This window comes from Oncorhynchus keta, chromosome 27, assembly GCF_023373465.1.
Source record: "Oncorhynchus keta strain PuntledgeMale-10-30-2019 chromosome 27, Oket_V2, whole genome shotgun sequence".
Lineage (NCBI taxonomy): Eukaryota > Metazoa > Chordata > Actinopteri > Salmoniformes > Salmonidae > Oncorhynchus > Oncorhynchus keta.
The window spans coordinates 11,981,614-11,995,828 of NC_068447.1; the positions used below are offsets into that span (position 1 = coordinate 11,981,614).

Sequence of the window (14,215 nt, forward strand, 5' to 3'; positions counted from 1 at the left end):
AGATGGGTTGTGGGTAGGTAGATGTAGGAGAGGGAGATGAGTTGTGGGTAGGTAGGTAGATGTAGGAGAGGGAGATGGGTTGTGGGTAGGTAGGTAGATGTAGGAGAGGGAGATGGGTTGTGGGTAGGTAGGTAGATGTAGGAGAGGGAGATGGGTTGTGGGTATGTAGATGTAGGAGATGGAGCTGGGTTGTGGGTAGGTAGGTGTAGGAGAGGGAGCTGGGTTGTGGGTAGGTAGGTAGGTAGGTGTAGGAGAGGCAGATGGGTTGTGGGTAGGTAGGTAGATGTAGGAGAGGGAGATGGGTTGTGGGTAGGTAGGTGTAGGAGAGGGAGATGGCTTGTGGGTAGGTAGGTAGGTAGGTAGGTAGGTAGGTAGGTAGGTAGGGGTAGGTAGGTAGGTAGGTAGGTAGGTAGGTAGGTGTAGGAGAGGGAGATGGGTTGTGGGTAGGTAGGTAGATGTAGGAGAGGAAGATGGGTTGTGGGTAGGTAGATGTAGAAGAGGGAGATGGGTTGTGGGTAGGTAGGTAGATGTAGGAGAGGAAGATGGGTTGTGGGTAGGTAGATGTAGGAGAGGAAGATGGGTTGTGGGTAGGTAGGTAGATGTAGGAGAGGGAGATGGGTTGTGGGTAGGTAGATGTAGGAGAGGGAGATGAGTTGTGGGTAGGTAGGTAGATGTAGGAGAGGGAGATGGGTTGTGGGTAGGTAGGTAGATGTAGGAGAGGGAGATGGGTTGTGGGTAGGTAGGTAGATGTAGGAGAGGGAGATGGGTTGTGGGTATGTAGATGTAGGAGATGGAGCTGGGTTGTGGGTAGGTAGGTGTAGGAGAGGGAGCTGGGTTGTGGGTAGGTAGGTAGGTGTAGGAGAGGCAGATGGGTTGTGGGTAGGTAGGTAGATGTAGGAGAGGGAGATGGGTTGTGGGTAGGTAGGTGTAGGAGAGGGAGATGGCTTGTGGGTAGGTAGGTAGGTAGGCAGGTGGGAGGAGGTGGGTGGGTGGGTGGGTAGGTAGGTAGGGGAGGGTAGGTGGGTAGGTGGGTAGGGTAGGTAGGAGGTAGGTGGGGTAGGTGTAGGAGAGGAGATGGGTTGTGGGTAGGTAGGTAGATGTAGGAGAGGAAGATGGGTTGTGGGTAGGTAGATGTAGGAGAGGAAGATGGGTTGTGGGTAGGTAGGTAGATGTAGGAGAGGGAGATGGGTTGTGGGTAGGTAGATGTAGGAGAGGGAGATGGGTTGTGGGTAGGTAGGTAGATGTAGGAGAGGGAGATGGGTTGTGGGTAGGTAGGTAGATGTAGGAGAGGGAGATGGGTTGTGGGTAGGTAGGTAGATGTAGGAGAGGGAGATGGGTTGTGGGTAGGTAGGTAGATGTAGGAGAGGGAGATGGGTTGTGGGTAGGTAGGTAGATGTAGGAGAGGGAGATGGGTTGTGGGTATGTAGATGTAGGAGATGGAGCTGGGTTGTGGGTAGGTAGGTGTAGGAGAGGGAGCTGGGTTGTGGGTAGGTAGGTAGGTGTAGGAGAGGCAGATGGGTTGTGGGTAGGTAGGTGTAGGAGAGGGAGATGGGTTGTGGGTAGGTAGGTAGGTGTAGGAGAGGGAGCTGGGTTGTGGGTAGGTAGGTGTAGGAGAGGGAGCTGGGTTTGGGTAGGTAGGTGTAGGAGAGGGAGATGGGTTGTAGGTAGGTAGGTGTAGGAGAGGGAGATGGGTTGTGGGTAGGTGTAGGTGAGGGAGCTGGGTTTGGGTAGGTAGATGTAGGAGAGGAAGCTGGGTTTGGGTAGGTAGATGTAGGAGAGGGAGATGGGTTGTGGGTAGGTAGGTAGGTGTAGGAGAGGGAGCTGGGTTGTGGGTAGGTAGGTGTAGGAGAGGGAGATGGGTTGTGGGTAGGTAGGTAGGTGTAGGAGAGGGAGCTGGGTTGTGGGTAGGTAGTAGTAGGAGAGGGAGATGTGTTGTGGGTAGTTAGGTGTAGGAGAGGGAGATGGGTTGTGGGTATGTAGGTGTAGGAGAGGGAGATGGGTTGTGGGTAGGTAGTAGTAGGAGAGGGAGATGGGTTGTGGGTAGGTAGGTGTAGGAGAGGGAGCTGGGTTTGGGTAGGTAGGTGTAGGAGAGGGAGCTGGGTTGTGGGTAGTTAGATGTAGGAGAGGGAGCTGGGTTGTGGGTAGGTAGATGTAGGAGAGGGAGCTGGGTTTGGGTAGGTAGGTAGGTGTAGGAGAGGGAGATGGGTTGTGGGTAGGTAGGTGTAGGTGAGGGAGCTGGGTTTGGGTAGGTAGATGTAGGAGAGGGAGCTGGGTTTAGGAGAGGGAGATGGGTTGTAGGTAGGTAGGTGTAGGAGAGGGAGATGGGTTGTGGGTAGGTAGGTGTAGGTGAGGGAGCTGGGTTTGGGTAGGTAGATGTAGGAGAGGAAGCTGGGTTTGGGTAGGTAGATGTAGGAGAGGGAGATGGGTTGTGGGTAGGTAGGTAGGTGTAGGAGAGGGAGCTGGGTTGTGGGTAGGTAGGTGTAGGAGAGGGAGATGGGTTGTGGGTAGGTAGGTAGGTGTAGGAGAGGGAGCTGGGTTGTGGGTAGGTAGTAGTAGGAGAGGGAGATGTGTTGTGGGTAGTTAGGTGTAGGAGAGGGAGATGGGTTGTGGGTATGTAGGTGTAGGAGAGGGAGATGGGTTGTGGGTAGGTAGTAGTAGGAGATGGAGCTGGGTTGTGGGTAGGTAGGTGTAGGAGAGGGAGCTGGGTTGTGGGTAGGTAGGTAGGTGTAGGAGAGGGAGATGGGTTGTGGGTAGGTAGGTGTAGGAGAGGGAGATGGGTTGTGGGTAGGTAGGTAGGTGTAGGAGAGGGAGCTGGGTTGTGGGTAGGTAGGTGTAGGAGAGGGAGCTGGGTTTGGGTAGGTAGGTGTAGGAGAGGGAGATGGGTTGTAGGTAGGTAGGTAGGTGTAGGAGAGGGAGCTGGGTTGTGGGTAGGTAGGTGTAGGAGAGGGAGATGGGTTGTGGGTAGGTAGGTAGGTGTAGGAGAGGGAGCTGGGTTGTGGGTAGGTAGGTGTAGGAGAGGGAGATGGGTTGTGGGTAGGTAGGTAGGTGTAGGAGAGGGAGCTGGGTTGTGGGTAGGTAGTAGTAGGAGAGGGAGATGTGTTGTGGGTAGTTAGGTGTAGGAGAGGGAGATGGGTTGTGGGTATGTAGGTGTAGGAGAGGGAGATGGGTTGTGGGTAGGTAGTAGTAGGAGAGGGAGATGGGTTGTGGGTAGGTAGGTGTAGGAGAGGGAGCTGGGTTTGGGTAGGTAGGTGTAGGAGAGGGAGCTGGGTTGTGGGTAGTTAGATGTAGGAGAGGGAGCTGGGTTGTGGGTAGGTAGATGTAGGAGAGGGAGCTGGGTTTGGGTAGGTAGGTGTAGGAGAGGGAGATGGGTTGTGGGTAGGTAGGTGTAGGAGAGGGAGATGGGTTGTAGGTAGGTAGGTGTAGGAGAGGGAGATGGGTTGTGGGTAGGTAGGTAGGTGTAGGAGAGGGAGATGGGTTGTGGGTAGGTAGGTGTAGGTGAGGGAGCTGGGTTTGGGTAGGTAGATGTAGGAGAGGAAGCTGGGTTTGGGTAGGTAGGTGTAGGAGAGGGAGATGGGTTGTGGGTAGGTAGTAGTAGGAGAGGGAGATGGGTTGTGGGTAGGTAGGTGTAGGAGAGGGAGCTGGGTTTGGGTAGGTAGGTGTAGGAGAGGGAGCTGGGTTGTGGGTAGTTAGATGTAGGAGAGGGAGATGGGTTGTGGGTAGGTAGGTGTAGGAGAGGGAGATGGGTTGTGCGTAGGTAGGTGTAGGAGAGGGAGATGGGTTGTGGGTTGATAAGCAGGTGACTAAGCATTGTTTAGCTGGGCTAGAAATCAAAGATCCGACAGGAAGCTTTGCGCGCCAAGCGAAGGAGCGTTTTTTTGGTGCATGGCGCCATGCTGGAGCATGTTCCTGTGAAGGAGGGGGAAAAAAGGAGCGAGTCTGAGCAGCGCCCTGATTGCCGTGAAAAGATCCTCCACTTTCTTCTCTCCAGAAATTATTAGAACAATAGCAACCCCCCCCCCTCGTCCATATCATCTGCAGCTCAGTGAGGGTCTCCATGGAAACCAGAACAACTTAGCAGCGGCTGGTAATGTCTAATGACAGGGATCCTGAGGCTAACGGAGAGAAAACTGACTTTGACTGACCCTCTGAAAGATATGAAGAGGGGCGGACTGGGACCATATTTCTAACACACCGGCCCATTTTTGTTCTTGAGGCCCCCATTATTATCCAGATAATTATACGTTTTGCGCAAGAAACCCAAGTTAGTCATACCTGCTGGGCTAAAAATGGACCAGACCATCTGGCATTTGCCTGAAATGCCAGATGGCCAGTCCGCCCTTGGATTTGAGTTAAATCAATGTGTGTGGTAGAGGGGGAGTACAGATTTAGTGATTTTTAGAGTTTTGTTTTTTAGTTAAATTCAAGTTTAAATGATATTTTGCCCAGTAGATTTTCTAGGTGTTTCTTACTGAGTACAGTAAACAGTACTCCCTCAGCCATCTGGATGGATGCAACATACTGCATTATTCCACCTGTTGCTCTGCGGCTGACAGGTAGATCACATGACTACCCCAGACAGACAGACAGACTGACAGCTCCCCTGCTTAAGACAGCTTTCCCCTGGATCCCTAGTTTTAGACAAATGCCAGTCTTATCATTGAGTATATAAGTATATATAACCTAACCTTTGTTTACAATACCACTTACATGCCTATCGTTACTGTATATGTTTTCAGTTTTAGTGTGTAATTCCGGAAGTGTTTTTTGTGTGTGTGTGTGCTCATGTGTGACAGACTGAAAGTGATTGACTGTGTTTCCACATTGCCAAAGGTAGTGTAATTGTGTTAGTTTAATCATGTGTGACTGACCAACAGACCAGTCAGAGTGATGGAGAAGCTGTGAGACACAGTCACAGTAATGATGTGGCTGTTAGGGGTTCTCTACACACCTGCCCTTTTCTGCCCCTCTCTCACGCCCGGCTGTGACTAACACACCTGTGTTCTACCCCTCTCTCACGCCTGGCTGTGACTAACACACCTGTGTTCTACCCCTCTCTCACGCCCGGCTGTGACTAACACACCTGTGTTCTGCCCCTCTCTCACGCCCGGCTGTGACTAACACACCTGTGTTCTACCCCTCTCTCACGCCCGGCTATGACTAACACACCTGTGTTCTACCCCTCTCTCACGCCCAGCTGTGACTAACACACCTGTGTTCTGCCCCTCTCTCACGCCCGGCTGTGACTAACACACCTGTGTTCTACCCCTCTCTCACGCCCGGCTGTGACTAACACACCTGTGTTCTGCCCCTCTCTCACGCCCGGCTGTGACTAACACACCTGTGTTCTGCCCCTCTCTCACGCCCAGCTGTGACTAACACACCTGTGTTCTACCCCTCTCTCACGCCCGGCTGTGACTAACACACCTGTGTTCTACCCCTCTCTCACGCCCAGCTGTGACTAACACACCTGTGTTCTGCCCCTCTCTCACGCCCGGCTGTGACTAACACACCTGTGTTCTACCCCTCTCTCACGCCCGGCTGTGACTAACACACCTGTGTTCTGCCCCTCTCTCACGCCCGGCTGTGACTAACACACCTGTGTTCTACCCCTCTCTCACGCCCGGCTGTGACTAACACACCTGTGTTCTACCCCTCTCTCACGCCCGGCTGTGACTAACACACCTGTGTTCTACCCCTCTCTCACGCCCGGCTGTGACTAACACACCTGTGTTCTACCCCTCTCTCACGCCCGGCTGTGACTAACACACCTGTGTTCTGCCCCTCTCTCACGCCCGGCTGTGACTAACACACCTGTGTTCTACCCCTCTCTCACGCCCGGCTGTGACTAACACACCTGTGTTCTGCCCCTCTCTCACGCCCGGCTGTGACTAACACACCTGTGTTCTACCCCTCTCTCACGCCCGGCTGTGACTAACACACCTGTGTTCTACCCCTCTCTCTTCAATGTTAGCTCAACTGTGAAGTCATGTATGTCACGTTTTCATGTTAAGGAGAGATTACAGTGCATTTGGGAAGCTATTCAGACCTCTTGACTTTTTCCACATTGTGTTACGTTACAGCCTTATTCTAAAATGGATTAAATAAATAAAACATCCTCATCAATCTACACATAATACCCCATAATGACAAAGTGAAAACAGGTTTTTAGAAATCTTTGCAGATTGATTAAAAATGAAAAACAAAAATGTACTTATTTACATAAGTATTCAGACCCTTTGCTCTGAGACTCGAAATTGAGCTCAGGTGCATCCTCAGGTGCATCCTCAGGTGCATCCTCAGGTGCATTCGGACAAATCGGGGGAGAAGGGCCTTGGTCAGGTAGGTGACCAAGAACCCAATGGTCACTCTGACTGAGCTCAAAAGTTCCTCTGTGGAGATGGGAGAACCTTCCAGAAGGACAACCAACTCTGCAGCATTCCACCAATCAGACGAAAGCCACTCCTCAGTAAAACGCAATTGACAACCCGCTTGGAGTTTGCAAAAAGGCACCTAAAGGACTCTCAGACCATGAGAAACAAGATTCTCTGGTCTGATGAAAACAAAATTGAACTCTTTGGCCTGAATGCCAAACGTCACGTCTGGAGGAAAGCACAGAGATCCTTGATGAAAACCTGCTCCAGAGCACTCAGGACCTCAGACTGGGGCGAAGGTTCACCTTCCAACAGGACAGGACACTGACCCTAAGCACACAGCCAAGACAACACATGAGTGGCTTCAGGACAAGGCAGGAGTTGGGCAGGAGTTGCCCAGCCAGAGCCCGGACTTGAACCCGATCGAACATCTCTGAAAATAGCTGTGCAGCGACACTCTCCATACAACCTGACAGAGCTTGAGAGGATATATCAAGAAGAATGGGAAAACTCCCCAAATACAGGTGTGCCAAGCTTGTAGGGTCATATTCAAGAAGACTCGAGGCTGTAATCGCTGCCAAAGTGCTTCAACAAAGTTCTGAGTAAAGGGTCTGAATACTTATGTAAATGTGATATTTCCATGGTATTTTTTAAAATACATTTACAAAAATGTCTATAAACCTGTTTTCTTTGTCATTATGGGTTATTGTGGGTAGATTGAGGAGGATACATTTTAGAATAAGGACCACCCATACGTAGAATGTATGCACACATGACTGTAAGTCGCTTTGGATAAAAGCGTCTGCTAAATGGCATATATTATTATTATTATAAGGCTGTACGTAACAAAATGTGTAAAAAGTCAAGGGGTCTGAATACTTTCTGAATGCCCTGTAACTCTTTTTTTTCATGGAAAAATGGTTGTGTCCTAACCTTAGGGGGGAAACAATGTATTAAATTGTGTGTGTATGTGTGTGTCCAGGAAACCAGCCGTCACCCCTGTCGTCAGTGGAGAGCTACAACCTTGTGAAGCGACGTTGGGAGTATGCTGCCCCGATGCCCAGCCCCCGCTGCTGCTGTGCCCCCCTGCAGACCCCCAACATGCTGTTCCTCATCGGGGGTGTGGCCCAGGGGCCCAGCAACGCCGTGGAGGCCCTCTGCCTCAGAGAGACTGTGTGACACACACACATGCACAGAGACACACACTAACACGGCTACTACACACACTCACAAAAAAATACACAGGAAATGACTGTGGCGCTATTTGTGCATACACCAGTACAAACACATTATTTGTGCACAGGTGAGGGACACACACACTCATACAGACTCGTATTTGACCTGGACACCATCACAACATCACAAAGGAGTTGTTAAACAAATAACAGCAACAACAAGCACCACACACAATACTCATTTGAACATGACAGCATTTTCAGGAAAAAAGCAGGGTACTTTTCTGGAAATTAAAGGAATTTAGGGCCATATCTGTTTCACCACAGCATATCTATTTCACCACAGCATATCTATTTCACCACAGCATATCTGTTTCACCACAGCATATCTATTTCACCACAGCATATCTATTTCACCACAGCATATCTATTTCACCACAGCATATCTGTTTCACCACAGCATATCTATTTCACCACAGCATATCTGTTTCACCACAGCATATCACAGCACAGCATATCTATTTCACCACAGCATATCTGTTTCACCACAGCATATCTGTTTCACCACAGCATATCTATTTCACCACAGCATATCTATTTCACCACAGCATATCTGTTTCACCACAGCATATCTGTTTCACCACAGCATATCTATTTCACCACAGCATATCTATTTCACCACAGCATATCTGTTTCACCACAGCATATCTATTTCACCACAGCATATCTATTTCACCACAGCATATCTATTTCACCACAGCATATCTGTTTCACCACAGCATATCTGTTTCACCACAGCATATCTATTTCACCACAGCATATCTGTTTCACCACAGCATATCTATTTCACCACAGCATATCTATTTCACCACAGCATATCTGTTTCACCACAGCATATCTGTTTCACCACAGCATATCTGTTTCACCACAGCATATCTATTTCACCACAGCATATCTATTTCACCACAGCATATCTATTTCACCACAGCATATCTATTTCACCACAGCATATCTGTTTCACCACAGCATATCTGTTTCACCACAGCATATCTATTTCACCACAGCATATCTGTTTCACCACAGTTTCACCACAGCATATCTGTTTCACCACAGCATATCTGTTTCACCACAGCATCTATTTATCTATTTCACCACAGCATATCTGTTTCACCACAGCATATCTGTTTCCACAGCATATCTGTTTCACCACAGCATATCTATTTCACAGCATATCTATTTCACCACAGCATATCTGTTTCACCAAAGCATATCTGTTTCACCACAGCATATCTATTTCACCACAGCATATCTATTTCACCACAGCATATCTATTTCACCACAGCATATCTGTTTCACCACAGCATATCTATTTCACCACAGCATATCTGTTTCACCACAGCATATCTATTTCACCACAGCATATCTGTTTCACCACAGCATATCTATTTCACCACAGCATATCTATTTCACCACAGCATATCTGTTTCACCACAGCATATCTGTTTCATCTGTTTCACAGCATATCTATTTCACCACAGCATATCTGTTTCACCACAGCATATCTATTTCACCACAGCATATCACCACACAGCATATCTATTTCACCACAGCATATCTGTTTCACCACAGCATATCTATTTCACCACAGCATATCTATTTCACCACAGCATATCTATTTCACCACAGCATATCTATTTCACCACAGCATATCTGTTTCACCACAGCATATCTGTTTCACCACAGCATATCTATTTCACCACAGCATATCTATTTCACCACAGCATATCTGTTTCACCACAGCAGTGTCCAGTTGCAGTGGCTTGTTTACACATTTTCATTTAATCACCTTAAAAAAGATCAGAGTTTAGGATACAACTTTGGAGAATGTGAGTGTGTATGTTTTGGTCCCTGTTGTTAATGTTAACGTTAATGTTATTAAAATCCCAGACTCCTGAATACCACCTCTAGAATTTGCCAGCCAATACCTGCACTGTGGCACCAGAGACTCAGAGTAGAGCTCTTTGACACAAAGCCACATTTCCCTGAAGCTTAAAGACATGTTTTTGGAGAGAGAAAAAAATACATAATATTTTACATCAGAGTTTAGCAATGAAACTTCAGAGAATGAAACCATGTAAGAGTTGTTTTTAATGGGGAAAAGCAATAGCTCTTAACGGGAAGTCCTCCTGTACATATACCATGCTTATTCAACCTTTGACCTTTCAAGGAACTAATAGGAAATAGAGGGAACACCCAGGAGGGCAGCGGGAGGGGTTTTAGAGATAGTATTAGTGGACAGAGGGTGACGGTCACATTAGATTGACCTCTAAATATAGTTGCAGTATGTATTTTATGAGGGTTTTATGCAGGAGGCCGGTTAGGAATACTGGCCCTGCTTAGGAGGACTACAGAGACCGTAATGAAACTCTCAACCATATTCATCTTCTAGAGACTATTGAATAGCTTATGGTTTCATTCTAGCACGTAGACGCACCCCCCCCCCCCACACACACACACACTTACACTCCCACAACCACATACATATTTCTAGAAAAACGTTGTTGATGATGTCATGGAGATGTTCCCTTGGGGAGTGCAGTGTCTTTCTAAACACACTTTAGTGCCAGTTGATAGATGTATTTCTGGCTACGTGGGAAGTTGTGTTTCTGTGTGCTCCAAGACTCACCACATGGATCTGGCTGGTTGGGAACTGGATCTTCATCAGTGGAGAGAGAATGCTGTGTTCGGTAACAGTCTGCAGGAACACTCTGGTTTCTAAGCTCTTGAGTACTAGAGAGAGAGAGAGAGAGAGAGAGACAGAGAGAGACAGAGAGAGAGAGAGAGAGAGAGAGAGAGAGAGAGAGAGAGAGAGAGAGAGAGAGAGAGAGAGAGAGAGAGAGAGAGAGAGAGAGAGAGAGAGAGAGAGAGAGAGAGAGAGAGAGCGAGAGCGAGAGCGAGAGCGAGCGAGAGAGAGAGAGAGAGAGAATCATTTTTCAGATGTGCTCTGGCGCTGACATGACATAGGACTCAACAGCGTAAACTGCAGTTGACTCTAGTTCTGTACTGTAATCCTACTGCTGTTGGCTTCATAAACAGTGTTGTAGATCATTCAGTACATTTACTTTTCCCATTTGCTTTCTTTATAGTAGAGATCCCTTCTAAACAGTCTATTAGACTCAGGTTTTATATACGATATGTCTCTCTGCCTTCTCTTCCTGGGATCAAAGATGCTGAATCCACACATGACATATTTCCATACTTACTTGCATTTGATTAATATAAATCATTTCAGAACTGTGTCTTATTTATTTTTACCATCAAAGACTCTGTTTTTGTGCGGTTCACTGTGAACAGCTGGTGTCGAGGCAACAGTCACTGTGTCACACCCGCAAGTAGCATTACTGTGTAACAGTCAGTGAAGTATTGTTGCTTTTCCTTCCAAAATAAATTAGTATTTTAAATTATTTGTATTATCTCTAAAAAATGTCTCTGTTTGCTATATTTTTCCAGTTTGTTGTTTTAACACCACAGGGCTTCTACAGCTGTCTATTTGCATTGTGTGGGTTGAGCTGTACAAGGTCATGTTTGTAGTGGTGTTGCCCTGTCATGTTGACACTTGGTCTGTTCTCTCTATGATGCTGTGCTGTGATGTGTTTCCATGGTGCGTAACCAGGGTGATGGTGTTAGCTGATGATCTCTGACTGTAACCTGTGCGTCCCGAACTCCTGTCTCAACGAAAGGAGGCTATGCAGTATGTCTGAACATCACAGAGGGGTTCAGTGGGAAAGAAAGCTTGTCACAATTTTAATTATTTTTATATCAGGTTTACGTTGGAAGCAAGGAGGCCAGATACGTTTGCTTTGGTCAAGATACACGTGTACACAAACACACGCCCACTAATGATGTCACAGCTCATCCACATTTGGAGAAGGAGATTCCTATACAATGTAGAATATGAGTGAGTAGAGGAACAACTGTGCCAATACTTAGTCTGTCGCTGATCCTAAACCAATCAAGAGATATCTGAATCAAGAAGAATAGGCCACTCCCACACTGATCTGGTGTGTGGCAACATTCATGTTCTAACTGACAATCAGCAGGAAGTGTTTTATTCCTGTAATATGAGGTGAGGTGATCAGCAGGAAGTCTTTTATTCCTATAATATGAGGTGAGGTGATCAGCAGGAAGTGTTTTATTCCTATAATATGAGATGAGGTGATCAGCAGGAAGTCTTTTATTCCTATAATATGAGGTGAGGTGATCAGCAGGAAGTGTTTTATTCCTATAATATGAGATGAGGTGATCAGCAGGAAGTCTTTTATTCCTATAATATGAGGTGAGGTGATCAGCAGGAAGTGTTTTATTCTTATAATATGAGGTGAGGTGATCAGCAGGAAGTGTTTTATTCCTATAATATGAGGTGAGGTGATCAGCAGGAAGTGTTTTATTCCTATAATATGAGGTGATGTGATCAGCAGGAAGTATTTTATTCCTATAATATGAGGTGAGGTGATCAGCAGGAAGTATTTTATTCCTATAATATGAGGTGAGGTGATCAGCAGGAAGTGTTTTATTCCTATAATATGAGGTGAGGTGATCAGCAGTGCCCAGGCTGAGTTGTGACTCTAGTACAGTAAGACATTGTTACAGTAATGTGGTACAGGGACAGTGCCCAGGCTGAGTTGTGACTCTAGTACAGTAAGACATTGTTACAGTAATGTGGTACAGGTACAGTGCCCAGGCTGAGTTGTGACTCTAGTACAGTAAGACATTGTTACAGTAATGTGGTACAGGGACAGTGCCCAGGCTGAGTTGTGACTCTAGTACAGTAAGACATTGTTACAGTAATGTGGTACAGGTACAGTGCCCAGGCTGAGTTGTGACTAAGACATTGTTACAGTAATGTGGTACAGGGACACAGTAAGACATTGACATTACAGTAATGTGGTACAGGTACAGTGCCCAGGCTGAGTTGTGACTCTAGTACAGTAAGACAGACATTGGTTACAGTGCCCAGGCTGAGTTGTGACTCTAGTACAGTAAGACATTGTTACAGTAATGTGGTACAGGTACAGTGCCCAGGCTGAGTTGTGACTCTAGTACAGTAAGACATTGTTACAGTAATGTGGTACAGGTACAGTGCCCAGGCTGAGTTGTGACTCTAGTACAGTAGTTCAGTGCCTATAAATGTGAGGTTGTGCCTCGACCATGAATTCTTTAATAAACTATTTTGACGTGCTGTCTGATTGGATTGAGTATGTGTGGCATTATTTCTGTCTTTTTCTCTTTCACATTAACAGCAGAGCAGGCAGCAACCAGAGGCCTCGTCTGCGCTGCGGTGTGTATTTCAATGTCTACTTAGCAGAGGTGTAACGAAATGTGAGAAAATGTCACCTCGTTCGTTATAGATGAGCCAGGCAGTAGAAGGTTTCTGCTCCTGTGGTGAGAATGGAAGTGGTGTGCCTTCACAATATAATGACTTTGAGGTATGACTGCACGGTCCACTGGTTCTCAAAATGAGTTATTTCATTTTTTTTACCATTTCATTGTAAATAGTATGTCAATGTCATCTGCACTGAGTGTCATCATATTCAACAGAACGGTGTGTAGCGTAGAATTCCATGTACCATGGGACAACAAAGACTGGAATATGACAGAGAAGTATTTTATATTTCTACTGATGTACTCTGTTTACCAGGAGCTACTTATAAACATAGCTAATGTCCCCGTTTCTAGTTACAAAGTTCCATAATTGTACATCATAATGTCAATGAATAAACGTTGTCTTTAATGTTGTGTCTCTTGGCCGTGAGCTTGATTGGGAGACTTCTATAAAGTCAAGGGCCAATTAGCTGTCTCTGTAGCCAGATTTCTCCCTCGCCCTGAACTCTGAACTGTGGTTTGCTGAAAGGCAAAGTGTTCAGGTTCACCAACCAGAACCCAGGGAGAAGCTATGTTTGATGAGCTTGATTCACAAACCCCCACTGTGTCTATTTGAATATAACCCAGATACACATATTGAAATCCATGGTAATCTCTTCTCATCTTGTGGCTTGTCCTGGCCTTTATATGTATTCATAGATGTTTCATTCCACAATAACAGCATCCTTGTCACGGCCGTCGAAAGAATTGGACCAAGGCGCAGCGTGGTGGGTGTACATTTTCCTTTTTTATTAGAAAGACGTGGAACAAAAACAATAAACAATCCAAAACAAACCGTGAAGCTAAAGGCTATGTGCCATAAACAAAAGTCAACTTCCCACAAACACAGGTGGGAAAAAGGGCAGCCTAAGTATGGTTCTCAGCTGTCCCTGATTGAGAACCCTACCTGGCCAAAACATAGAACTACACAACATAGAATAACCACCCCAGCTCACGCCCTGACCAAATCAAAATAGAGACATAAAAAGGATCTCTAAGGTCAGGGCGTAACATTCCTTATCTAGGAATATTTTCTGCTTCTTTTCCCAGTTCTGTTTTCTTGATAATGAATTTGTTCTTGTCGATGATTCATAGCGTACATAACATAGTACATATGGGTTGGTTGTGTTTGGGACAGTACATTAGTTGTGTTTGGGACAGTACATTAGTTGTGTTTAGGACAGTACATTAGTTGTGTTTGGGACAATACATTAGTTGTGTTTAGGACAGTACATTAGTTGTGTTTGG

At 46.5% G+C, this 14,215-nt stretch overlaps 1 protein-coding gene and 1 long non-coding RNA gene across 7 annotated transcripts in view; both read left to right on the forward strand.

The window, feature by feature from the left end:
- LOC127912444 (kelch domain-containing protein 8B-like) overlaps positions 1–8,040 on the forward strand; it is a 224,300-nt gene extending 216,260 nt beyond the window's left edge. Inside the window, exon 6 of the mRNA XM_052481695.1 lies at positions 7,354–8,040. Within this exon, the coding sequence (XP_052337655.1) occupies positions 7,354–7,550 (197 nt within the window). The 3' untranslated portion in view covers positions 7,551–8,040. The remainder of the gene's footprint in view (positions 1–7,353) is intronic.
- Positions 8,041–9,442: 1,402 nt separating this feature from the next.
- On the forward strand, positions 9,443–12,797 carry LOC127912445 (uncharacterized). 6 transcript variants are annotated; one of them, XR_008082748.1, is made up of 4 exons: positions 9,443–11,719; positions 11,762–12,013; positions 12,056–12,404; positions 12,616–12,797. It is a non-coding gene; the product is annotated as an uncharacterized LOC127912445 (long non-coding RNA). The 6 variants fall into 6 exon arrangements; XR_008082746.1 differs by having other exon boundaries at positions 9,443–12,013; XR_008082747.1 differs by having other exon boundaries at positions 9,443–12,013; positions 12,681–12,797.
- The last annotated feature ends 1,418 nt before the right edge of the window (positions 12,798–14,215 follow it).